General features: G+C 40.6%; 1 protein-coding gene across 2 annotated transcripts in view; it reads right to left on the bottom strand.

Annotated features, from left to right (window-relative positions):
• LRP12 (LDL receptor related protein 12) overlaps window positions 1-19,903 on the bottom strand; it is an 87,848-nt gene extending 67,945 nt beyond the window's left edge. For both annotated transcript variants that reach the window (XM_068983934.1, XM_068983935.1), the window contains exon 1: window positions 19,825-19,903. In XM_068983934.1, coding sequence (XP_068840035.1) covers window positions 19,825-19,903 — 79 coding nt within the window. The remainder of the gene's footprint in view (window positions 1-19,824) is intronic.
• Window positions 19,904-27,608: the final 7,705 nt, after the last annotated feature.

The raw sequence follows: 27,608 nt of genomic DNA, 5'->3' as shown, positions 1-27,608 counted from the left end.
TGTAAAATAGATACTATGCCATGTTACATGCAGAGAAATTTAGATTCAAAAGAGGTTAAAAGACTTGCTCAAAGCCACACAACTGGTTAGTGGCACTGCCAGGATTTAGGCAGATTTGTCTAGCTAAAAGCCCTTACTCTTAAAATAAAAACAGCAGCAACTAATGAGTTTGGAATATGTGCCAGATGATGGTCTAAGCAATTTCCACGCTTCAGCACATTTAATCTTCATAACCACCCTATGAAGGAGCCGCTATTATTATTTCCATCCTAAAAGTTGTCTTTTAACTTCCCACCAAACAGGAATTCAGTACTACCTTAATATTACCTAGCTATCTCAAACTCACTATGTCTGAGATGGAACTCTTTTATCTGCCTTCAATCTTCTTCTCTGGTATTCCTTACCTGGGTGAATGACAACATCTCCCACTTGTCCAGAGAGAAACCTGGAAGTAAGTCCAAATTTCTTCTTCACCAAATCTGTCTTTCCCTTTGCACTATACAGTCAGTTCTCATGAGTCCTTCCTTTGTGTCAATGATTTCTTCACTTTGTGTCTTTCTAGTTTCACTGCATTAAATCTAAGCTCCACAAGGACAGAAGTGCAGAATGATGCCTAGCTCACAGCAGACATTTGATAAATATTTGCTGAATGTATGAATAAATGAATTAGCTTGCAAGCTTTGTACTTCTGGTCTTGCAGTCTCTGATCCATTCTTCATAGTGCTACTAGAGATCTTTGGAAAAGGCATATCTAACATGCATCTTCAGCTTATAAATCTGTAACTGGTTCAACTCCTTGTATGTATTAAGCAGCCTCTGAGGCCCACTATCATCTGGCTTTTCTGTATCTCTTCACCCTTAACTTTTAATACTCTTGGTCTGCTTTTACTTCATACATATAAATTCTGGTTTTGACACAGCTTAAATATATAGTTTTGGAAACTGATGTTTTTGAACATGATACAGTCTCTGTCTGCAACAGTCCAGCACACTGCTACCAGCACACATCAACAGTTTCACTGAAGATTCATATCAGACACGCCTTTTCCAAAGCTATTATGGACTCCTTCAACTCCATTCTGCAAACAGAACTCCATCCATCTCAGGTGAGTTAGGAGTCCTTCTTGATGTTTTCACAGGACATCATCTTGATGTTGAACTATGAGCACATCTTACACCCAAAATGTTGAGTGTCCTGAGGCGAAGAAAGTCTTATCCCTCCTTTCTTTCTTCTTTTTCCTTTTCATTCTCTTTCTCCCTGCCTTCCTATTTCCCAAAACCTATCTCTTAGTTTCTGACAGAGTGAAATTTCAGTAGCTGTTCATTTAAAGAATCAAAATTCCAGATTTTGAAATTAAGCATGGAACATCCCTTGTACAAATAGCCATTTGGTTTTCATGTTGTAGTTTGCTCAGAGTAAGAGTAAAGAAGGAAAAGGATGAAGAAATAGAGCAGAAGACAGGCATTTTTTTTCCATTAGTGAATGAAGTTAGAAAGAGAGGAAGGGAAAAAGAGATTTTGGATATAACTGTCTACTTGGACAACAGGCTTTAGAAAGCTATTTCTTATAACTGTACTTCAAAATGGAAAATATTAGCAAATGACTACTCAAAGCTCTTGAGCATCTTCTGTCTTTAGATTGTAAGGGACTCTATTAGCATTAGCGACTTGCAGGTCAGCAAGAGAGGACATCAAGTCAAAAGCATGATGCTTTTACCATTTTTGATCTTCAATGACTCCTGAGTTCTTAACAGCTTAGAGACCATCAATCTAATAGATATATTTAAAGAATTCTCTTTTTCCCTCTGAGCAAGTGGCTAGCTTCTCACCCATATCTACCAGAGCTCATCTCATAACTTACCTATTCTTTCACAGAATCTTAAAATAGTAACTTGCAGTTTATCCTGTCAACTAGGCATTTTCCCATAGAAGTATCCTATATGAATTGGAAGATTATTCTTTTCACATATCTTTAAACAATTATGCAATGTAAATGTATCTATTCTTGTTCCTCGGTTACTGATGTCTATAGATATAATGAAATAGGAGAAAATCAAGTTGCACTTATATTGCCAAGGATTCCAAGAGATGAGGGAATTTAGAAAAAGACAGGTTAGTAGTTGTTAAAAGCAACCCAGAAGACCATATACTAAAATCTATTATAGAAAGTATATTACAGCATGATGATATGGTAAAAAGTGTATGAGTCTTGGTATCAAAGAGTCTTGAGTGTGAGTCTGCTTTTGGTACTTCCTTTCTTCTTTTTGGGAAGTATGTTAAAATATATTCCATATATCATTTTACTTCTATATACATCAATATGCATTTCTAAAAATATAAACAGTCTCTTACCAACTACCATGCACTTATTTTAACAAAATTAATAATTATTCTTGGTATCGCTGAACACAGCCAGGTCATTATCAGGTTTCCCTGGCTGTCTCATAAATGTATTCTTACTGCTGGCTTATTTCGAGCAGGATCCAAACATCTCCACATTTCATTTGTGAGTGTGTTTCAGTCTCATAGCCCACAGTGATACTCCCTTACTTTCCATGCCACTGACTTGTTACAGAAACCGGATCAGTTGTCCTGCTACAGGCTCATATTCTGTGGTGTCACTTCCTTTTGGTGTCACTTAACTTTGTTCATCTATCTCAAGGGCCAGACAAATTTTTCTGTAAGGAAGGTGAGATAACAAACATTTTTAGGCTCTGTGGCCATACAGTCTCGGTCACAACTACTCAGCTCTATCACTACAGCATGAAAGAGCCAAAAACGAGACTTACATGCATCAGAGAGGCTGTATTTCAATAAGACATTATGAGAAAACAAAAACAAAAAACACGCAGTGGGCTGGATTCGGCTCAACGGCCATAATTTGCTAACCCCTGCTGCAGAAGCCTGATTTCACGCAGGTTCAACATTTTTGGCTGGAATTCTCCTTCAGAGGGTGCTGTTTGCTTTATACGTACCCCTGCAGCATACTGTCTGCCTGCAGACTTCTCATCAGTCTGAGATTAATCGACAGGTCCAGGTAGGGCAGCCTGATGCTTCCACTGTAAGGTTCCCACATGACGTTTGTCTAATAGTTTCATTTACTGATGATCACAGCCTGAATATATTATTTCATTAGAGTGGAAAATGATTTTCTAATCCTGCCATTCTTTATACATTCATTAGCTAAATTTTTATAAAGAACTTTCCCTCAACGAATGTTATTCGCTTACCCTGAAACACAGTTCATACAGAGAAAAAGGGAGGACGAAACCTTAATTCTTTGCTTATAATGGCTTATTTTCAGAGTATGGAGTTAATGCCCTATTTTTTACCTCTGGTATCTGGTAACTTGTACTGGTGTGTGTCTTATTACGAGTCTGTTGTTATGAACCAACGAGTTTTCTATATTTGATCAGCTGTCTTTATTACTCTTTTTGGTACTTAAGTTCTCTCATCTTTGGTCAATGGGAGTCTCTTTACATTGGTCCCTGTGTCCTTTTGGCATGAACCACTAACTAGTCTTTGAGAGTTTTCTTGCTTTTTTGATATACAGAATGTCCCAGGCTCATCTCTTGGCATTTTCTGCCCCAGAATGAAATCAGCCACTCTTCCATAATCCCTGGATCCTTTCAGTTAGGAATGGTATTTACCATGATAGAGTTCTAGTTGTGATCAATGCTACTGTGCTGTTATTACAACGTTTCACTGATAATAAAAAAATATAATCTTGAATTCAAGGGCAGAAGCTTAAAGTAGTATACTCTTTCTGGGAAACAAACCCTACCTCTAATTGTGTGATTTTAAGAAATTATTTAATTCCTCTATGGCTGAGTTTTCTATAAAACAGAGTTAAAATAGGGTCCATCTTATAGTATTAGTATAAAGATTAAATAATTTTACATCTACGGCATTAAAAGCCATGCTTCAGTCAGTCAGTCAGTTCAGACGCTCAGTCGTGTCTTACTCTTTGACCCCACAGCCTGCAGCACGCCAGGCCTTCCTGTCCATCACCAACTCCCGGAGTTTACTCAAACTCATGCCTGTTGAGTCGGTGATGCCATCCAACCGTCTCATCCTCTGTCGTCCCCTTCTCCTCCTGCCTTCAATCTTTCCCAGCATCAGGGTCTTTTCAATGAGTTAGCTCTTCGCAACAGGTGGCCAAAGTATTGGAGTTTCAGCTTCAACATCAGTTCTTCCAAAGAATATTCAGGACTGATTCCTTTAGGACAGACTGGTTGGATCTCCTTGCAGTCCAAGGGTCTCTCAAGAGTCCTCTCCAACACCACAGTTCAAAAGCATCAATTCTTCAGTGCTCAGCCATGGTTCAGCCATGGTTTGCATATGATGAAAACTCAGTAACAATCAGGTACTATTTTAATGAGAACTTTGAAAATACTACAACCTTTGACCCAATAATTCTACTTTTATGGCTTAACCATTAAGAAAATAATTTTAAAATTTAGATAAATTTAAAGCATGTCAATTACAGTATTTATAAATGTGAAAAAAACTATAAACAATCTAACATTCAACATTAGAGAAATAGTCTATGAAGAAAAGTGATATGGAAAAGCCCATGATATATGTCAAGTAATACTAATAAACTCATCAGCCAGAGATACCATTTCTGCTAGTCACGTATGAATGCTCATTTCCTTGCACCCTAACCACATTTTGATTTTTATGTCTTGAATACTTGAACACTTATGTATTGAACATTTTGAACACTTAACAGAACACTCTGACTTTTACATATTTACTAAATTAGCATGTGGTATTTATTTGTATTTCTCTGTGAAATTAATTTTTGTTTCTAATTTTAATAGCCATCCAATTACCATTTCTATAAATTATCTCTTGTCCATCTACTGAGGAAGAACTAAAATTAATATTGTATATAGAAGTATTTGCATAAGTTATTTAATATGCTCACAACAAACCTTGAGGGTATGCGGCATAAAATCCAATAATCCAACATCTTGCCATTTAGAGATCTCAATTAATAGCAAACCTAAATTAATTCAGAAAACATTAATGATCTGGCATCTGTGGCTCATCTATAAGCATCACAAACAGACGAGTTCTAGTAATAAATTAAAAAAAGCAAATATATCAGGAATTAATCAGTTTGTATATAAACTGCATTGAGTTTAGGGAAGTCTCAGAGTAGAACTACAAAGCAGCTGCACACTGTAAAAGTTAAGAGCACCAACTCTTGAGCCATACTATCTGGGTTCAAATCCAAGCTCTTCTACTTATTAATTATGTGATCTTGCTGAAATACTTCTCTGTGTCTCTGGTTCCTTATATGTGAAATGCAAATAATAACAGCATCTAAGCTTGTCAGGGTTGTTATGAGAAGTGAGTGAGTGTATGTGCATACATATACAAACACAGTGATTAGAATATTGCCTGGTATGCAGTAACTGCTATATGTTTGCTATTGTTACAAACATAGAGCGAGTTTATAAATCTTTCCCTCCTTGTCTCCTACTAGTTCATATAGCAGAGCTTGCTATTCAAATATTGTATTGTTTTGTGACTTTTTCAACATATTCCTACTTTAATTAGCTATGTACGATTTAGTTAATCAAGGTACAATTCTTTTTAAAGTACTTCTGATGACACGCCAGACACAATATCTAAAAGAAAAAAGAAAAAGAAAACTCTAAAGTAATTTTCAGATAGAAGAACAAAGCTGGAGGCATCACATTCCCTGATTTCAAACTATATTACAAAGCTATAGTAATTAAAACAGACACATGGATCAATGGGATGAAATAGAGCCCAGAGATAAACCCATCCATGTACAATCAATTAATTTACAACAAAAGAGCCAAGAATATACAATGGGAAAAGAACTGTCTCTTCAATCAAGGTGTTGGGAAAACTGAACAGCCACATGCAAAAAAAAATGAAAATGGACCTCTATCCTTACACTATATGCAAAAATTAATTCAAAATGAATTAAAAATCTGAACATTAAGACCTGAAACCATAAAACTCCTAGAAGAAAATACAGGCACTAAGCTCCTTGATACATCTCGGTGACAATTTTTTTAAAATCTGGCACCAAAAGGAAAAGTAACAAAAGCAAAAATAAAGAAGTAGGACTATATCAAATGAAAAGCTTCTGCAAAGCAAAGGAAACCATCAATAAAATGAAAAAGGAACCTACTGAATGGGAGAAAATATTTGCAAATCACATATTTGATAAGGTGCCAATATCCAAAATATATAAAAAGCTCAAACAACTCAACAACAACAACAAAAACTCCAGACACTCAGATTACAAAATGGGCAGAGAGTTTGAGTAGATATTTTATACAGATGGCCAACAGGTACATGACAAGATACTTAACCTCATTAATCATCAGAGAAATGCAAATAAAAAACCACACTGAGATATACCTCATACCCACCAACATTATTATTATTAAAAAGACTAGAAATAACACATGTAGGTGAGAAAGTGGAGAAAGGAATCTCTAGTGTGGCGTTGGCAGAAATGTAATTTAGTGCACACCATGGAAAACAGTATGGAGGTTCCTCAAAAAGTTAAAATTACAACTATCACATGATCTATTCAATTCCATTTCTGGGCATTTATCTGAAAAAAGTGAAAACACTAACTCTAAAATATATATGAACCACTACGTTCACTGTAGCATCTACAATATTCAAGCTATGGAAACATCTAAGTATCTGTCAATAAATAAATGGATAAAGAAATTGTGATATATATGACAGAATATTATTCATCAAGAAAAAATGAAATCTTGCCTTTAATGAAACATGGGCGGCATTATGTTAAGTGAAAGAGGTCAGACAAAGACAAATACCATATGATATCTCTCGTAAGTGTAATCTAGATACATATGTGTGTGTGTGCATGTGTGTATTTCCAAGCTGACAGATATAAAGAATAAAACCATCAATATAGATCACATCACAACACTACAGAAGTCTCTAATCTCCTGCAACAGTGCTTCTCAAACCTGAATATGAAAGAAATCACCTGGGGATCTTGTTAAAATGGAGTCTAATTCAGCATCTAGGGCAGGGCCTGAGATTCTGCATTTATAACAAGCTTCTTAGATGGTACCAATGCAGCTGGTTCAAGAACAACGCTATTGGGGGTCATGAACAAGCTTTAAGGAGTTCTGGAATCACACAGCATCACATACGCCGTTTTCTACGACTGTGCATATGTGGATTAGTTTCTAAGAAAAGGACCTACATACAGTTCTTACCATCTTCTCAGGAGCAGGGGTGCAAGCAGAAGGGGAAAGGTAGACAGTAGAAAGTCTCTACCGTCTGTGGGAGAGGGGAAAAGGCAAAAACCAGTTTCACAGCTAACTGAAAAAAAATCATCATATTATAAACAGGAAAGATGATTTGTAAAGGCAACTATTTTACATATGTATGACAGACAATTATAACTTTTAAGACTAAGCTGAGGAATTAGACATTTCTATATTATAAACAACTATACTGTAGAAAGTTAAAACTGAGAAGACTAAATTGAAGAATCTTTAAATTCCAGAATAAAAAGACCAAGATAAAAAAACTAAGGGACAAAAAAGAAAGCCAGGACACACATAGAAAATATTGTTGAGAGCACATTACTTATAACTTTAAAGCAAATATGGAAATAGAGTTGAAATGATAATATTCTAGGCAGTGGCACCCCACTCCAGTACTCTTGGCTGGAAAATCCCATGGACGGAGGAGCCTCGTAGGCTGCAGTCCATGGGGTCGCTAAGAGTTGGACACGACTAAGTGACTTCACTTTCACTCTTTACTTTCATGCATTGGAGAAGGAAATGGCAACCCACTCCAGTGCGCTCGCCTGGAGAATCCCAGGGACGGGGGAGCCTGATGGGCTGCCGTCTATGGGGTCGCACAGAGTCAGACATGACTGAAGTGACTTAGCAGCAGTAGCAGCAGCAGGAAAATATGACCTAGTATTTTTAACAAAACTGACTCAAAGAGGTAGGAATTGAAAAAATATATTCTCCAGAAGTACCATGCCCTTATAATTGCAGAGTACAGTTCTAAAAAGAACTTATAAAAAAACCATAACTTCTATTATTTTAAATTCTGTTGTAGCTAGACCCCTACTTAGGTCAGGGAAACGAAAGAATAATTTTTTTAAAAAATAAACAAAATAAATAAAAAGTGGGAAATAAATTATGTATCTTAATTTGAATTCTCTGTAACACATCCACATACTTCAATCAAATTAAGCACTCAGTTTTTTGTTGTAACGCAGTGGGAAAAGTAATGTGGAGCTGAATCCTCTTCAGACTGAATTTATGCAATTTTACCTACACTCACTCACATTTTTCACATGGCCTCTAAATACAACCATTTCATCTGGTGCTCAAAAAATTTCTGTACCAGTGCCAGAGAGAAAACTGGATGTTTGGACTTAAGGAAAGTATGCTATTGAGCACTGAATATTGTAAAACATGTATGCTATGCCTGAAGATGATTTCAGGGAGTTTTTGAAGATCTGCACTTTAGCCTTACTCACTGACATTAGAACCTAAAGTCTGTGCAGCGATTCTACTACAGCAGCACAAACAGGAGGCTCTCATTCCATCTTCCACCCTCGGTACCAGTGTGGATACTCTTACATACAAGTAATCACGTGCGGGACACCACAAGGTCATGGCTTACACAGTTCTGGGGCCACATTTTGGTTAATTCTATGGCTGTTACCTTTTGAGCAAATAAGTCTGGTCTTAAAGTATAATCATCCCCCACAGACTAGAAGTGCCCCTCTGGCAGAACACAGTGGTCCTATCCCTGGATTTGAACTCAGTCTGCATTCAGCATCTCCATTTTATTCCACAGACCCCACCTTCGGGTGGAATTCTTCTTGTGGAACCAGTCCATCTCCACCAAAGTATCTTACTTGCTTCTTTGGTCATAAGGCTCATTCCTAAGAAGAGGCTGACCTCTCACAGGCTCATCTCTATTATCTTGCTTAGTGAAACAAAAGTCTATCTGCACTAGGAATGAAAACATTTCTCCTGTCAGCAGAACATGGTTGTTCATTTTTGCTTTCTTATTGTGACTGTAGCTATACAGGTCCTAAACTCTTCCTCTTCCTCCCTAACTGCAACTGAAACACTACACTGTTCCTGACAGCTGAAATCAGTTTTAAAAGGTGTAATCTGTTATAAGTGGATCTAGAAGAATAGATTAACAGATGTGAAAAAATGAAAAAAAGACCAGAGGAGAAAGTCAGCTTACAAGAGAAAGAAAAGGGGTGGAGGGAGTTAGAAAGTTTGCAGTAACTATAAACTGACATCATAGATACAAACACAAAGCCTTCAAAAATTAGTAAATGTATTCCAGCAGATTAAAAGATAATCTATCATCACCAACTTGTCCTGGTCTATCTCATAAATGCAAAAGGAGTTCAACGCTGAACTACCTGAACCTCAGTAGTTCACATGAATGTAATTTACTCCATTCATGGATAAACAAATTCATTTATTCAACAAGTACTGTCCTGTATTATGTTAGGTATAATTTCTGGCCCTCATAAATAACTTATGATCATTTCAGAAGTAATAACTCTTAAGTGTCAAAATTAAATGTCTATTCCCAGAAACTTATTTCATATAGGAACTCATGTAGTAGCTTCAATTTGATTGAGAGTTGATCAAAAACCTATAGCAAACATCACACTTAACATTTTGGAAAAAAAAAAAAAGGTGGGGGGTGGGAACTATTAACACTAAAGACTGAACAGATCTCAACCACAGAGTAAGGACCTTATCTGGATCCTGATTCAAACAGTTTCTGAAACTTTATGTTTATTACAACTAGAGCAATAAATATATATGGCTAGATATGTGTGTGCATGCTCAATTGCTTCAGTCGTGTCCGACTCTTTGTGATGCTATGGACTATATCCTGCTAGGCTCCTCTGTCCATGAGGATTCTCCAGGCAAGCATACTGGAGTGGGTTGCTATCACCTCCTCCAGGGGATCTTCCCCAACCCAGGGATCGAACCAAGTCTCATGTCTCCTGAACTGTCAGGCAGGTTCTTTACCACTAGCACCACCTGGAAAGACCATAGGCTAGATATGTACTGACAGGAATTGTGAACTTTTTAATTAGTTAGTGGTACTGGGCCTAAGATTTTTACCGAATTTTGTTTTTGGAAGCCTCCACATCTTAGAGATGCATACTGAAATATTATTGATACTTCACATTCATATCTTAGAGATACATACTGAAATATTATTAAGACTAGATATTTGGGATCTGCTTCAGAATCATTTGGGTTTAGGGAATAGGTGGAGGAGAGCATAAAACAAGACTGGCCATATAATGATCATTTGCTGAAGCTGGATGTTGGGTATATCAAGTTAATTATACTAGTGTTCTACTTCTGAATACATATGAAATTTTTCAGAGTTCCAAAATTGTTTTTAATTATCAAACACACAATGGGGGGAAAATCAAACAAAAAAGAACAAAAACTAAATGCAAACACTAATCTACCTTACCAGAAAATCATCTATGGATATTATTATATAGCATTACTCTATTTTTTTAAGATATTACTTAATTACTTTTATTGGAAATATACATACAAAAATGTACTAATTGCAAGTTTATAGTTCCATGAGTTATGACCTAAAAAATTGCATCTGTGTAAACCACCACTTAGGTCAAGAAATAAATTTAGGCAGCCCCCCAGAAGCTTCCTTGGTACCCATCTCAATCACTACCCACCTCTGCCCCACTCCAAGAGGCAACTACTCTCCTACATTAGTCTAACTTCTAACATTGCAATCATACAGGAGCCATAATCGTGTGTTTAACTTCTTTTAATCAACATGTGAAATTAACCGACCCTACCTGCAGCAGTGGTTTGATTCTTTTCCTTCTTTTTAAAACTTTTGTTTTTTTCTATTTGTTCTTGTAATGAGAGCAAGCTGTTCTCAAAGTGCAGTCAGTGGACTCTTGGAAATTTTCAAGACCCTTTCAGAGTTTTACAGAATACAGAGAGTTCACTAATTTGATTTCAGATTCCACGTTGCAACTAAACTTTAAAAAGCTACTACTTCTCAAGTCTTGGTGCAGCATCAAATATTCACATTTATCTGAAAAAGCTACTAAAATTCTTCTCACACAGTTATCTATGTGAAGCCAGCTATTCTTCCTATACCTCAAGCAAAACATGTCACAACAGACTGACTGCAGAGGAAGACATGAGAAATCAGCTGTCTTCTATTAAGCCAGACATTATAGTGATTTGCAAAAATGTATAGCAACATCATTCTTATTTAACTTTTTTGGGGGAAATTTTAGTTGTCATTTTATGTATTTTTAAATCGTATGCCACTTAAGGTCACACGTAATGGGGTTTCTTTTTCAAGTTTATCATATTATTTAAAAACATCTATTTCTGTCATATAAAAAAATTCTTTGAGTCCCTCAGTAATTGTGGAGCCCTCAGGTGGGAGTGGAGGACATCCCTGGTGGCGCAGACAGTAAAGCGTCTGCCTACAATGTGGGAGATCTGGATTTGATCCCTGGGTCGGGAAGATCCTCTGGAGAAGGAAATAGCACCCCACTCACTGCAGTACTCTTGCCTGGAAAATCCCATGGATGGAGGAGCCCGGTAAGCTACAGTCCGTGGGGTCACAAAGAGTCAGACAAGACTGAGCAACTTTACTTAAAACAGGTGGGAGTGGGAGCGAAGAGCAGCGGCAGCAGCGACATCACCCCTGCCCACCCCATGTAAAAAAATAAAATAATTGTGGAGCCCCAAGTCCCAGAAGTTTAAACTGCTGGTGTACAGTTTTCCCTTATGTGAATATACTGCACACCATAACTTATTCATCCATTCTACTGCTGATGGACATATGGGCTGTTTCTAGTCTGGAATTAAAGCAAGTAAGGATGCTATGAATATCCTCGAACATGTCTTCTGATGCACGTGACATCCTTGAATCTATTGAGTTTGTATCAGGAGCGGAACTGCTGGATCACAGGGCTTGTTTATAACGGATACTGTTTTCAAAGTGGCTATTAAGCATTTGAATATGGTTAATCTAATTGAGATGAACTATAAGAATAAAATTTACACTAGATTGTAAAGACTTAGTATGAAAAACATAATGCAGAATATCTCATTAATAATTTTATATCAATTACACATCGAAATATTTTAGATCTATTAAATACATTATTAACACTAATCTCACCTTTTTTTTCTACTGTTGATGCTAGAAAGTTTAAAACCATGTGTATGACTTACACTTGAAGCTCACATGATACATCTGTTAGGCAGCGCTGCTCCAGGGGGAGAAGTAAAACAGGAAAATATCAAATTTGCATATATTAAGAACAATCTGAGAAGCTTAGGTAACGGGCACCTAGTCTATAGCAACCAGGAGAGATCTCCCAAAGGAGATAACATCAAAAAGCAAGCCGAAGGATAGCGGTAGTCCACGTGGAGAAGAAAGTGGTGGAGGAAGGCGGATAAAACCAGGCAAAGAGCAGTGTGTGCAAAGGCCAGGAGACAGAGACCCGTGTTCACTGTGTGCTCAGTGTAGCGCAGCAGGAACACGGTGGTGGGGAGGGGCGTGGTGGAGGAAGTGACAGGAGACAAGAAAGGGAGAATCTGCTAGATCCTGAAGGGCCTAGTGATGCTTCTATTTTAAGAAAAGGGAACTACTAGTAGGTTTTAAGCAAGAAAGTTATGTAATCATATCCTCACTTCAGAAGAGTCCCTCTGTGGCTGCTCTGTGTGATATGAGTGAATCAGGATAAGACTCAAGACTAGCTGGGACTGTTACAATAACGGAGATTAAACAATAACGGGTCTCTATGTGAAGAGAACAGCAGTAAAGAGATGTGAACCTTAGGCAAAATCACTGTTCTCAAAGCTTCAGTTTCTTCTAATAATACCCACTTCAGAGTTATTTTGAGGATTTAAATGAGGCATCTTTTTGCAAAGGACTTCTGTATTCTCTCTGTAAAAGGTTTTGGTGTCATTGGAACAGGCAATAATAAATCCAAGAATCTGAATTCTATTTCAGAATATGCCAGACAAAAAGATTCATGTCTTCTCCAACTTACTAAAACTTAAAAGATAGCTTAACCATCAATGAAATTAAGTCAGATAATTACATCTGAATGGTACATTCCAACTATGACACATCCTACTGTGCTCCACTTAACATGAAAAGATTAGCACCATGTCCCAGCTCTAAAAACTGAAATGGAAGTGTTTTCAAGGTAAGTATCAAGTTACTTTTATGCAGTGGTAAAAGCATGAATGCACAACAATTTCATGTCTTCACCAAAGTAACACTAGCAGGGAAATGAGTTATCAAATATTCAAGAAGAAGAAAACTATTTGGTCTCAGTTATCAAATATTCAAGAACTAAAAAACTGTTCAGTAGGTTTCATTTATTTTGAAGTTGTGGGACCCTCTAAAGTTATATCTTCTGCAAATAAACTATTCAGTCTAGGGCAGGGAAGGTAAAAGGCAATTTTATTTTCCCAAAAACTCCGAAGTTATCTGATCCACCAATGTATTCTTGACTCTCCTAAGATAAACAACAATCTTTAATTGATCACTTAGTAGAAAGTGTTTAACTTGGGCAAAAAGACCTTGAAATTTAACATTTGTTCTACCCTTTATTTTCTGCCTGAAACACTTTTAAAACACTGTAGGAAGTTTTGTTCTGTACTTACTTCATCAACAAAAATGACACTCCTTAGAACTGAGTTCTCCATAAAAGACTTCTTGAGCCTCTCCCCTTTTAACTTTAATCTAAGCCCACTCCCAGGGTCTGTGTTGCACAACTTTTCACAATATACTTTCTTGCACTGGATGTTTTTAGCCTTCTCTTTTCTAGATTAAAAAACAGAAACTTAACTTCCTAGGGTCTACACTGACACTGATTTACTGAATCACGGAAACAGAAACGACCCTCAACCTCTCAGCTCTTTTCTTCACTCTCACCGGATGATCTCATGTTCTGTTAATTCTCCATCACCCTACCTCCAAACCTATGGATCCCTTCCCTCTTTCGGCAAGACAGAAAGTACCCCTTTCTTCCCTATCAAAAGGCAATCCATACTCTTCCTTCTATCCACCGCTACCACCTCAGTCCAAGCTCCTGTGTCTCTCGGCCAAAACCTATCATCCTACTTCTGCCCTTGCCTGCTGCTGCTGCTAAGTCGCTTCAGTCGTGTCCAACTCTGTGCGACCCCATAGACAGCAGCCCACCAGGTTCCCCCGTCCCTGGGATTCTCCAGGCAAGAACACTGGAGTGGGTTGCCATTTCCTTCTCCAATGCATGAAAGTGAAAAGTGAAAGTGAAGTCGCTCAGTCATGTCCGACTCTTAGTGACCTCATGGACAGCAGCCTACCAGGTTCCTCGTCCATGGGATTTTCCAGCCAAGAGTACTGGAGTGGGTTGCCACCGCCTTCTCCTACTTCTCAACAATTCACACAGCGGCAAAGGCTACTGCTTCAAAACATAAATCACATTATGTCACTTAAACTGTGTCAATAAGTTACACTTAAAACAAGCCCAAACTCTCTATGTTGGTTTCCAACACCCTGAGCTCCCGCCTGAGAGTCTAAACTCACCTCATCACCCTTACGACCATTGTGTTCCAGCTACTGGTTTTATTTCTTTACCTGCAACACACCAGCTCTTCCACATCAGCTCTTTTGCAGGTCTGGACCTTTATGGGTTGTTTCCCTGTGCAAAGCTCTCCTATCCCAATCATAACATGGTTAGCTATCCTTCAGGTCTCCTATTCTCTACAATGATGGCTTCCTCTAACTACTCTGTGTGTTATTCACTGTCTCTGACCCTTGTTTGTTTTTGTTAAAGAGCACACAAGTTATTCACTAGACTATAAGCTCCACGAGGGCAGAAACCATGTTCACCAGGTTGTCATGTGTTACATACTGCAAGTAAGTACTCCAGAAATATTTGCTAAATGAATGAGTGAGCGAAGAGAGAGACAGGATTAAGCTTTAGTCTCAGTTCTATTGTTTCCTAGTGGTATGAGCTTAGACAAGGCACAACTTCTCTTAGATTCTACATAAAAAATAATAATAATAATAATACCTTGTAGGATATCTAAATGAGACCTAATGAAGATTAACGGGCATTGAATGAAGACCAAGCACAGTATCTGAACTTAATTTAGTAGACGTTAGTTTCCTTCCCTTCCTTCTATACTTTGGAGATGAAGAATTCCCTAAGCTAATTCTGTACTGACACTAAAGAGACAGACAGACAGACCTATCTATCTACATATACATCTACTGTTGCACCTACTTGAAAAGACTAACGACATGCATTCGAACAGACAGACTGGTAACTGGTATTTGTAGGATCCAGTCTTGCACCTTAGAAAATGAGGGATAAGTAGGATACATCTTACTCACCCCTGTCACAAAGGACAGGATGGGGTGAGGAGAAAATGAAGAGAAATTAAGAAACTGGAAGGAAAAGTAATCTGAGAAACTGGAAATCATTAATTCAACCTCAACTCCTAAGCTTAGAACAACCTTCCTTACCTATAAATACTTGCAGCTCGAACAGGATTAGAACTTATTCTAAAATAAAACATTTTCTATTTAAATCTACATAAATCTCATCTATATTAAATGTATCTTTACCTTTCATTTCCTTTTTACCTTTCATTCTTTTAACTATAATTTCATTGATATGACAAAAGAATAAACAACAAAGAAACCTCAAATACAAAAATGCCTCAGATCAGAGAAACAAAAACAGTATTAAGCAATTAATTTAGTTTTATTCAACATTTTATGTAATCAAGCTTGACTTTCTTAGAAGTAACTGAAATCCAGTTTAGATTTTTTTTCTTATGTTCTAGTTATTTCTACAATCTTTCTAAAATTGGAACTTCTCATCTATCCTTAAACTGGAAATTTATAAAATGCTGCAGAAAGTTTCATAAAATTCACTAGGAAAGATTCACCCATTAAACATAAACTACAAGATATGTTATGTTCCCACAACATCTAGAACAGCAGTGTGTACAGAAAGAACTTATGACTACAATGAGCTCAAAATCAATTTAAAGATAACATTTTGTCACAAGTCAGTCAGTATAGGTCAGGAAGAGTTCTCACTGCTCTCAAAAGTTCTAGGAGCAAGTAACTGAAGACAACCACCTACAACTCTTCAAGGCTACCGTAAAATGATATACAAATACAACAAACACTTTAAGTTACATTTTAAGGCTTCACATAGGGCAGAATTTTACAAATTAAGAATTGTATTCGATAAGTGGGTCCAAGCCAGTAAATGAAGGAAGGAAGCAGGACAGAAGGGAGGTAGAATAGACTAGAAAACATCAGCAAGAATCTCAGGTGGTACCAACAAGTATTATTTCATGAACTTTGTTTTGTTCTGGGAGTAATAAAAAAAAAATGCAATATTTTAGGTATTTTATGGTTTTATTTTTATTTTAGGTTTGAGTAGGGGGAAATAAAGATTAAAAAACATTGATCTGGGAAACAAACAGAAATGGAAAAGGAAAAGTTATGGAACCGCCACAGTTACCAAATTATGGTTAGCTTGTATTGACCAGGAGACAGACAGGGAAACCTCCATGCATTCTAACAGTCAGATGTCCCCATGTGAGATATGGAGAAAATACCTTCCCCCCTTACAGCCAGCCTAACACAGTAAAAAGCCGACTCACTGGAAAAGACTCTGAAGCTGGGAAAGATAGAAAGCAAAAGAGGGAGACAGAGGATTAGACGGTTGGATGGCATCACCAATTCAATGCACATGAGTTTGAGCAAATCTGGGAGATAGTAAAGGACAGGGAAGCCTGGCATGCTGCAGTCCATGGGGTTGCAAAGAGTCTGACACGACTGAGCGACTGAACAACACAGTGCCCAGCAAAGCTCACAGCTGCCCTCACTAACTGTTCTTATTCCTACAAACTTCCAACGGCAGAGGTCAACCTTTACCTTCCCCTGCCAGGAACATTCAGTGCAGTTAAGATACAGCAGCTCGTGAAGATAATTATCGGTCTTTGAACAACTACTCCTATAAAACATTAACTGTATTCCATATCATAATCAAGAGTTTCAAATGAGGCGCGGGCATTCAGAAAAGTAACTTGGAAGGAAAACAGTCACACTATTCCACTAAAACAGTCACATTTAATAGTTACAGGGTCCATGAAGTTGGTCATGTGAAGAGACTAAACACCAAAATACAGATAATTTTTTAAGGCATTTGAAATCTTTCAAAGATTCATGGCACAACCTGGAGCCGTTTACGACTACATTTTAATAGACAAGAGTCACTCTGTGAAGGGCTAGTATCGGAACTGCCCCAATAGCCAATCCACCTGTATTCCACCCCTCCCACACACACACTGGGTCTAAGTTAAGCGTTACTCCAAATATTCAGTTGCATTAACAGAGGTTTCTCATTATTTTTGAAGCCACTTTTTGGAAAACACATGTTTTGATGTAGATAAGGGACAGCTCCATAAACTACAGGGTGTATTTGTTCCACAGGCTCAGAACAGGTACTTCTCAGGATGCATCTACTACTTGTCACAACTATTGGACACACAAAACCTCACTACTATATGAACACACACCCCCTCCCACACTACTCTTCCAGCTTTTTTCTTCTAATACAAATCCACAGAGGACTGAAGAGACCGAAGAGGACAAAAAGTGCAGCAATAAAGAGATTTTCCCTAACTGCAATGAAGGAGTGAAGGGCTCCTTTAATTTCTGCTCACAGTTTAATGTTCCGCCTGGCTCACTACCTCCTTTTTCTTTATACTTTGAAACTTGCTGTGTAGCTTGGTATATCAACCCTTCACATAATCACTCGCTAGTTTTATAATCTGATGCCACATTGTTGGAAAAAGGAGCTTCAGTCTTTGCCTACTAACAATTTCTCACTAAACACAAATTCCCCAAACATAAATATCTGATAAGCACCTACTAGAAAGTCATTCTTGTGCACCAAGACAAAATTATGAGGTTCACAGCCTCTTATCCCTAGAGGCCAAAAGACTTTTAGTTCAAACACTAATGGCATAGCTTTTAATGAAAGCAGAGCTAAGAGAACCTGTTTGTTTATCCATTCTGATCAGACAACACTGACTCAATTCTGATTACAGTAGAGGACAAAGCTGGACACTCTTAATCACACTAAAGATGCCTCTCTCTTTCTTCTCTCTCCTAGACCATTACACCAAACCTAGTACAGAACTACACCCACCTTCAGGCTAGAAGAAACACATAATAGCTTATTGATCTCTGGTGTAGACCCAAACCCACAAGTCACCAGGCAAGTAGGGATCACAGCCACTTGATGCAACTAACAATCAAAAGTTTTGCACTGGGTTTTCTGGTCACAAATAAGCACACCATTGGCAATGACCACATCAAATGTGGACCAACTCCCCCCAAATAAAAATAATAATATATTAATCAGCTCAGGGAGCAGTGATGCACTGTGAACCGTACAGGAAAACTACAATTTCTTGGTTGTCAGTAAAGGTCCATTTCAGTTCACTAAATTCTTCATTTCCTGTAATTTCTCAGGTGTTTAAAAGTTACGGTCACATTCAATCCTATAGATAAGTGCTTTCCAAAGAGATAATGCTCCCTTGTAAATTACATGGGTGGAATTAAGCGTTTGCGGCAATTTTTAGAAGTAAAATTTACCTAAGAATGGCAACTTCCAATTATTTCCCTCTGAAGAAATCAAACCACAACTCCCAAAAGTAAAGGTTAACGGTGTTCTCTGAAACAACGATTCAGTGTTTTTTCAACTGAAGGAACTAAGAACAGTCAAGTCAGAAGTGGAACTCAAAGTCTATCAAGCAATGACTTCTTTCCAGTGAATTCCATGTAGCTCTTGTTCTGACCCCTGTGTAATACATAAAGCTTGGTCCTCGTTCATAGCCTCAGCCTTCTCTTAACCTCAAAGGCATATATACGTGATAACAACCCACCGACTGGAATAAAGCCACAGTGACAACGTTAGCGGACAATGATGGGTGAGACAACAAACGAACCGGGAGTCAGCACAGACAAGTACGCCCCAAGAGGGATAGACTGAGGGAGGGCTGGAAACGATTTTCTGGCCTTCTCCCGCGCGTTGCTCCAGAGTAAGGGGTAGGATCTTGCATGCCGGGGGATCAGCAGAGCCTCGGCCCCCGAGGTGCAGGGATAGGAAGAAAATAGCGGGCTGCTTCACCAGCGAGTTGGGGAAGGCGGGGAGTTGGTGCGGTGGGAATTCCGCTGCGGACAGAACTTCCTCGGCCCGGGAGGGTCGAGGGGGGCTGGACCGTCCCGGCCGGCGGCGGGGGGCGACCTCCCTTTCTCTCTCCCCCACACCGTACATCTTTGTCGTGTGTGGAGTGTGCAAGGGGCGACGAGTTCCCAAGGAGCCGGCCTCCGGGGCCCTCCAGCCCGGATTGGGAAGTCTGCTCGCCACCCTCGAGCTTCTCGAGGGGTTGGGGGGCTCCCCCCAGCTCCGGGGACGCGCAAGCCGCTCTCCAACACCCCCGAGGGTCTGGAGGCGGACGAGGCGACCCACAGCATCTCCGTGTCGGGGGGGACACCTCTGCCGCTGCACCCACCCCTCGCCGGGTCTTTTGTCCCGCTGGCAGCCGGGGTCTCTAGCCGGCTCCTCGGAGAGCCCCTGTCCTGGAGGCCTCGGGGCTCCGGGTCGCCCCAGCTTTTTCTTTTTTTTTTGTCAGCGGGGTTGAGGGGGGGCGCGGAAACGCGGACACATACCGTACACCCCGGCGAGGAAAAGCAAGACCAGCGCAGACCTCCACCGCGGAGACTCTTTTGTGTTCCAGCGACGGGCCATAACCACGGCAGATGGAGGGAGCGAGGAGGAGAAGGAGGAGGAGGAGGAGCCGGGGCCAGAAGCCGCCGCCGCCGCCGCCGCCGCCGAGCCCCCGGCGGCTCCCTGCGCTCTCCGCGGCGGCGGGAGGGGGAGGGGCCGGGCCGCCGCCGCCGCCGCCCGCGCGCGCTCCCTCCCTCCGGCCCCCTCCTCAGCAGCTCGCCGGCTCCCCCCGCCCCACCCTCCCGGGGTCCGCGCGAGAGCCCTCCGCCTCCGCGGGACAGCCCTCCCGGGGGCAGGGGTAGCCGGCACCGGAGCGAGGCGAGGCGAGGCGAGCGGGCGGCAGACGCGGGACTCCGGCCTCGCCTCACGCCGCACAGGCTGGCCGGCGCCCGCCGCCACCCGCCAGACAGCGCGAGCCGGCACCCGCGCCCATCCGTGCGATCGGCGATCCCCTGGCCCGCCTGCCTTGCTCCCCGCCCCCGCCCCCCCCGCCGGACTTTCTCCGTCTCCGGGGCCGCGTTCCCCGCGACGGGAGCCGGAGGAGCAAGGCAGCGCCAATCGATGAGTGAGCGCGAGAACGCCGGCCGCCAGGTTTTCCCGGCTGGGGGGAAGGAGTTGCGGTGGGGGTCGGCTTCGGAGCTCCGCCGCCGCCTGAAGCCTCGGGGCAGCTTCCCGTGGGGTGGTGTGAGGGCGAGCTGGGAGGCGGAGGGTGGCCGCCTGAGCGAGGAGAGTGGGTGTCCCAGAAGCTGGGAACTTGCGAGTTGCTCTTCCCTACCCATCCCTACTTCCACTTAATGCCGGCGCGAAGCCCGGAGTAGGTGGGTGCAGGTTAGTGCGGGGACCCGGCCCGCCGGGTCGCTGTGGATGCTGCCGGGGACCTGGGGCCGGACGCCCACGCTCAAGGTGCCCGGGAATGAGCTAGGCAAGGCTGGAGTACCGAACACTTCCAAACTGGCTTGGAAGCGGTGTGACCATCCCGCGGGGGAGTTGGAGCTGGCCTGGGATGCTCAGCCTGAGTCGACCTTGGGGGCCGGGAAGTGGGAGAGGGATTCACTAAGCAATCCGTCATTTCCTTGAGCATCTTCCCCCATCCCAACAAGTGTGACTGCATCACCGTAGCACTTTCCAAATACATTTGTTGTGACTCTGGCACGTCAGACCTCCCTGGTATTTTTCAAGTGTTTGTCTACACGTCTTATCTCCCTTAGTAGATTATCACTGGCCTTTACACGCACTCCCCGGGCTGTTGAAGGAAGACCTACCATGCTCTGTGCTGTCCAATTGACATTGATTATCTTTTTAATCCCTAACAACCTTGTGAGATAAGTTTTATTATACATGTTTCGTAGATAAGAAAACGCGACTCAGGTTAAATTATCCAAAAGAGTGTAACAAACGAATGGTTTGAAACAGTATTTCTCATCCCAGATTCAAGGCTGCTTCCTCTCTGCTGCAGTGTACTCTGTAGCACAATGCTTAGTGAATAGCAGGTAAATATTAAGATTTAAGAAGAATTTCTCTGAAGGGATATTTACTCTTTCTGTCCCCTACCGTTTTGACCCCTTTTAGATTTTTTTTTTTCCTGGAAATGGTATTCCAAACGGTGAGAAAATTTATTAACAAACAATGCAAGACCCAGTAATAACAAATCTTGTATTATCTGGCAAAGCAAACACAATCTAGATCTCAAAAAATGTTTTGCACTCTTGCTGGAGAAAAATGGAGCAGCTTCAGTGTTCATTTAACAACCAGCAATTGTCTTTCCTAGTTTTAGGAGTGGAGACTCCACTGGCTTGATTCTTGAGATCTCTTTCCAGAAATTGTGATGCAGACTGCTGTGTTTAGAACAGGTCACAAACAAAATGAAGAGACTGCAGGGGTACTGCCTCTCTGCCCTTTTCCTCCCAGTCAAGGAATCCTATCTCCCAGACAAGACTCACAATGCTCTCCTCCTTAACTCTTCCCTTCGCCCCCTCTCACCTTTGTACTTTCTCAGCCTCCCACCCCCACCCCCCAGACCTGTCTTCTGACAGGTACCAATTTCTCAGACCTTTTGGTCTCAGGGACATGTGTGTGTGTGTGTGTGTGTGTGTGTGTGTGTGTGTGTGCACACGCGTCCTGGACTATTGGTCTCAGGGACCCGTGTGTGTGTGTGTGTGTGTGTCCATGGACTATTCAGTCAGGCTACCCTGCCTATAGAATTCTCCAGACAGGAATACTGGAGTGGGTTGCCATTTCTTTCTCCAGGGGATCATCCTGATCTAGGGATTGAACCTGTGTCTCCTGCATTGCAGATGGATTCTTTACCATCTGATCCACCAGGGAAGCCCCAGGTCCCCTTTAAAAACACTTAAAATTTGCTGAAAACTCCAAAGAGCTTTTGTTTAGGTGCATCACATCTACTGATAGTTCAGTTCAGTTCAGTCTCTCAGTTGTGTCTGACTCTTTGGCGACCCCATGGACTGCAGCATGCCAGGCCTCCCTGTCCATCGCCAACTCCTGGAGCTTACTCAAACTCATGTCCATTGAGTTGGTGATGCCATCTCATCCTCTGTCATCCCCTTCTGCCTTCAATCTTTCCCAGCATCAGGGTCTTTTCAAATGAGTCAGCTCTTCGCATCAGGTGGCCAAGTGTTGGAGTTTCAATATCAGTCCTTCCTATGAATATTCAGGACTGATCTCCTTTAGAATTGGACTGGTTGGATCTCCTTGCAGTCCAAGGGACTCTCAAGAGTCTTCTCCAACACCACGGTTCAAAAACATCAATTCTTTGGTGCTCAGCTTTATATAAGTCCAACTTTCACATTCATACATGGCTACTGGAAAAACCATAGCTTTGACTAGACAAACCTTTGTTGGCAAAGTAATGTCTCTGCTTTTGAATATGCTGTCTAGGTTGGTCATAACTTTCCTTCCAAGGAGTAAGCATCTTTTAATTTCATGGCTGCAATCACCATCTGCAGTGATTTTGGAGCCCCAAAAAATAAAGTCTGCCACTGTTTCCACAGTTTCCCCATCTATTTGCTGTGAAGTGATAGGACCAGATGCCATGATCTTAGTTTTCTGAATGTTGAGTTTTAAGCCAACTTTTTCACTCTCCTCTTTCACTTTCATCAAGAGGCTCTTTAGTTCTTCACTTTGTGCCATAAGGGTGGTGTCATCTGCATATCAGAGGTTATTGGTAGTTCTCCTGGCAATCTTAATTCCAGCTTGTGCTTCATCCAGCCCAGCGTTTCTCATGATGTCCTCCGCATGTAAATTAAATATGATATTTACCATTTCAAAATTAAAACCATTTTAAAATATGTATGCTGCTGCTGCTAAATCACATCAGTCATGTCCAACTCTGTGTAACCTCAGAGACTGCAGCCCACCAGGCTCCCCCGTCCCTGGGATTCTCCTGACAAGAACACTGGAGTGGGTTGCCATTTCCTTCTCCAATGCATGAAAGTGAAAAGTCAAAGTGAAGTCGTTCAGTCGTGCCTGACTTCGCGACCCTATGGACTGCAGCCTACCAGGCTCCTCCGCCCATGGGATTTTGCAGGCTAGAGTACTGGAATGGGGTGCCGTTGGCCTTCTCCTAAAATATGTATAAATTCACTTAAACAGTTTGTTACAGGTTAACTCTTTTCCAGAACAAAATCTTTAGTAAAAAATATGTCATTGTTTCCATCTTTATAAATCTCATTTTCATATCTGCCTCTGAACCCAGTCTGTTGCAAGATGTTCCTTTGTTTAAAGTATATGAGGAAAATCCAGATTCACACAGATATGTGATTGGCGAAGAGAGGACCTTGTGTCCTTCCCCAGGATCCTCAGATAAAATTTTGAAAACTGTTGATCTAGGTGTCTAACTTACTACATTCAAAAATCTAATTATTTTGGTTCTCATTGGAAAAAAACAATAAATATTCATTCTAAGGGTATTAGCAGCTGAGCACTTAAATGTTCATCAACTAAGCGTATTTATGTTTCAAGAGGGAACATTTTATTTCTACCAAATCTAATCCTAGTTGACCATCAGACCTGTGTTTCTCAGCTGGCCCACTCCTCAGGCTCAGGCTCTCTTGTCTGAGTTTTTGCGACGCCATGGACTGTAGTCCGCCAGGCTTCTGGTATTCTCCAGGCAAGAATACTGGAGTGGGTTGCCATTGCCTCCTCCACGGGATCTTCTTAACCCAGGGATTGAACCTGGTCTCCTGCTTGGCTGATGGATTCTTTACCACTGAGCCACTTGGGAAGCCTGGGCCCAGGCCTAGTATTCAGTATTACCTTTTTCTCACCATGTCTGTTGAGCTGAGAAACTAGATGTTTCTACTACTAAGCTAATATGGAAAAACCCAAACAAACTTTTGGACCACACCAATACATCAAATTAACCCATATATGAGAAAGCACTTAGAAATCTATAAAAACTGTATAAATTGGTCAGTACTGGTAACAGTTTTGTTGCCGTTGGCGTGCTGATTTAACTTGGCCAGCATTCTAAGCTGCACCCTATAAAGCATAAAGCATGCTCCTGAGACTCTTAGTGGTTCTTAGTCTCGGTCCCTGAGCCCTTAGATGTGTTTCAAGGATCCTGAAATTGTATGAAATTTTGTGCTCGTATATTTTTATAGGCAGAAGATTTGTTATTTTCAGCAGTTTCCTGAAGGTCTGTGTCAATCATTTTTTAAAATGTTTAAGAAAAATTGAATGAAGCAGCTACTTGAGTTGCTTCTTAATCCTTTTCCAAATGGTTCTCAAGCTCCTTGAGGACATGCATTTGGGAGTGGAGAAGTACATGGACTATGTATTTTTCCCCTTGACTATTCTGCAAAGAGCCGTGCTTTTCCACTTTGTGGAGATGTGCCTATAAATAATCCTTTTGTTTTGATTTTGCACTTCTCTTTCCTCCTTTTCTAGCTATCACCATAGATGATGGTTTAATTTTTACTCTTGTCACTAATAAAAAACTGTTTCCTTCTTGGTGTAGACCTTGCTTCATTTAGTAGCCTTTAAGAACCTCATCAACACCCAGTGAGGTTAGACTGGGAAATTAAGTCTACCACTGTGCACATCATCTTTTATTGGAAAGAAAATTGATGGTAGTAGTTTTTCTGCTTGGCATACTGCCAGGCAATGCTGAATCTCCTAACTCCCCCTCAAAGGAATATTATGTTTATAAAAGAAAAACAAACTTGATAAACACATACAAATAACTAAAGGGAAAGAAAAGAATTTTAAAGATTGAAGTTAAATGAGAGATCTTTACAAGCAAATTGTAATTTCCATTGGAATTGAATAATAGAGGGTAGCAAATGAGATCCATCAATCTAGGCAACTTCTATACCAGTTCCCTAGCACATTTATTGTGTTTATTATTTATTGTGTTCTATGCTCTGACAGCAGACCCAGCATTGTACCAAGTAGTCAAAGACATCATCCTGGCTCTAAATTGAATATCTCCAGTCCACACAGATTTAGTTTTACCTTCATAAGCTCAACTTCTTAATTGTAAAACCTGATTGCAGAGCATGCATGAATTTACAGGGCTAATATCTATCTCTTGTAGCCATATGAAAGAGTTGCCCCTACCAAGAAAAAAGGAGGGAAAGGAAGATTGACTGCAGACATTGGTATTTATAGACAGATACTCTTGAGTGTTTTTGCTGTTTAACTCTGAGGTTTCAAATGTACATAACTGTATTTTTTAAGTTCTTCCCATTATTGACTGAGAACATGAACCAGAAGTGCTGATAGGATGGAATCTTCTTTATATGAGTCCATCAGAAGTGAATTTAGCAATAGTGATGACAACCCAAGGAATTTTATATTGCTAATTTCAGGCATATATAACTTAACTGTTTGTACTCTGCCCAAGTGGAAAACGGATTTGAGGTTCCCAATGTATTTCGCAATATAGAATTAATATATTGTAGTATTTAAAAGTATAGGCCTTTAGAGTTTTAACAGAGGTGAGTTTGACCTAGGCGATTAACTGTGGTCAAGTAACCTAACCTTTTGTACTTCGTATTACCACCAAAAATGGGGACATATGGGGGCCTCATTAGATTATTTGCATGGCTAAAATAAGGTAAGAATAATTGCTAACATGTATTAATTACTTTCCCTGGAGCAGGGCATGGCAACCCACTCCAGGATTCTTGCCTGGAGAATCCCATGAATAGAGGAGCCTGGCAGGCTACAGTCCATAGGGTCACACAAAGTCAGACATGGCTGAAGCAACTTGGCACACACACACATTGAGTACTTAGAGCATGCTACACATTCAGTCCTCAAACAATCCTATAATGTCCCTACTATTATTATCTCCACTTGTCAGCTGAACAAACAGGCAGAGAAAGGTTCAGTAGTTTTCTCAAGAACACACAGATAATAACTGTTCATTGTTCAGACTCAGGCAGTCTGACTTCAAACACGTACTTTAATCATTCTACCACATTTTATGTAAAGTACTTAAGACAATGCCAGGAACTTAGTAGGTGCTCAATAAATGGCGCCACCGTTATTAAACACATAAATGACATAAGCTACCAGGGAATCCCAAAATGACATAAGTAAAACAATTTTTATTCTTTAATCTCTTACTGTTTAGCATGCAGTATACATAGTAGTTTTCTGTCTTCCTTTTATTTCCTAGAAGTAGCTGATACTACTCTGAGTTTGGTTTAAATTAGACATAAGCCTTTAAAGTTTTATTTCCTTGAGTTTTTGGAAAACATGAAGCAAGCATCAGTTAGATGAAACATAAGTCTGGCTTTTTGCTGCTTGCACTAAGAAATTTTTTTTTTGGTGACCTTGTAGTCATTATTTATAGTTTCCTTTGAAGATCAGAGAACCTTAGGTTGCTTACTGCCCTAATCTTCAGAGACGATCTATGACAGATTTTTCTGATCCCAAAGAATACATCAAATCACATGAAACTGCTCAGTTATCGGGCCATGAAAACAGAGGTCATTTCTACTAAAGAATGGATTACTCCAGCTTCATCATGAAAAGAATATTCTCCTTGGAAATACCCAGACGCGTTTGCATTTTGAATATGTACCAGCTGTGATGGAAAAGAACAGTCTAATCCTTTCGATTTCTGTAGTCTACTGCCTCACTTGCACACCAGGGGATGTGAAAGAAACGGTGTCAAAAAGCATTTCAATATAAAAGTTTTATTCTCATACTCAATAAAATGAATTAAGTAACTGAAACAAAAAAAAAAGTTAAACGCTTCAGAATATTATGCCAGTTGGTTCTAGTCACCAGGCACTTAACTCTAGTCACCACAACCTTTTTCCATGCTGTGGCTAGCTCTGCTTAAGTAGATACTCCTGAGATGGAAACTCCAATTTACAAATACTCATATATATACAAAATTGTATAAAATACTTTAGCTCTTTCAATGTATGATTTAAGGGCAATTACTGGCAGTTGGCAGGTAGAGACCTAGTTACATGGCAGCCGCTTCGGCTGACCCGTGAATGTGAAAAAGGACGCAGTCCCAGAGCAGCTGTGCTGACGGTGCTTGCTCTGGATCAGACTCCCAGCAGTGCTAACCTTCAGGACTCCAGGGACCAAGGTATGTGGGAGGATGCCGTCGTCCAACAAGTCTGTTCTCTGTGTTGTTCATCCTCATCAGGACAGTTGACCGAGACCCTCAGGAGACTCCTGGTACAGGTTTCAGACCTCTTCTGGCAAACCACTTAATGCGTACCCCTCATTCACTCAGAAT

Source organism: Capricornis sumatraensis, chromosome 11 (assembly GCF_032405125.1).
Source record: "Capricornis sumatraensis isolate serow.1 chromosome 11, serow.2, whole genome shotgun sequence".
NCBI classification, from domain to species: domain Eukaryota; kingdom Metazoa; phylum Chordata; class Mammalia; order Artiodactyla; family Bovidae; genus Capricornis; species Capricornis sumatraensis.
Note: the sequence above shows the minus strand (reverse complement) of the source record. Positions and strands in the feature narration are given on the sequence as shown.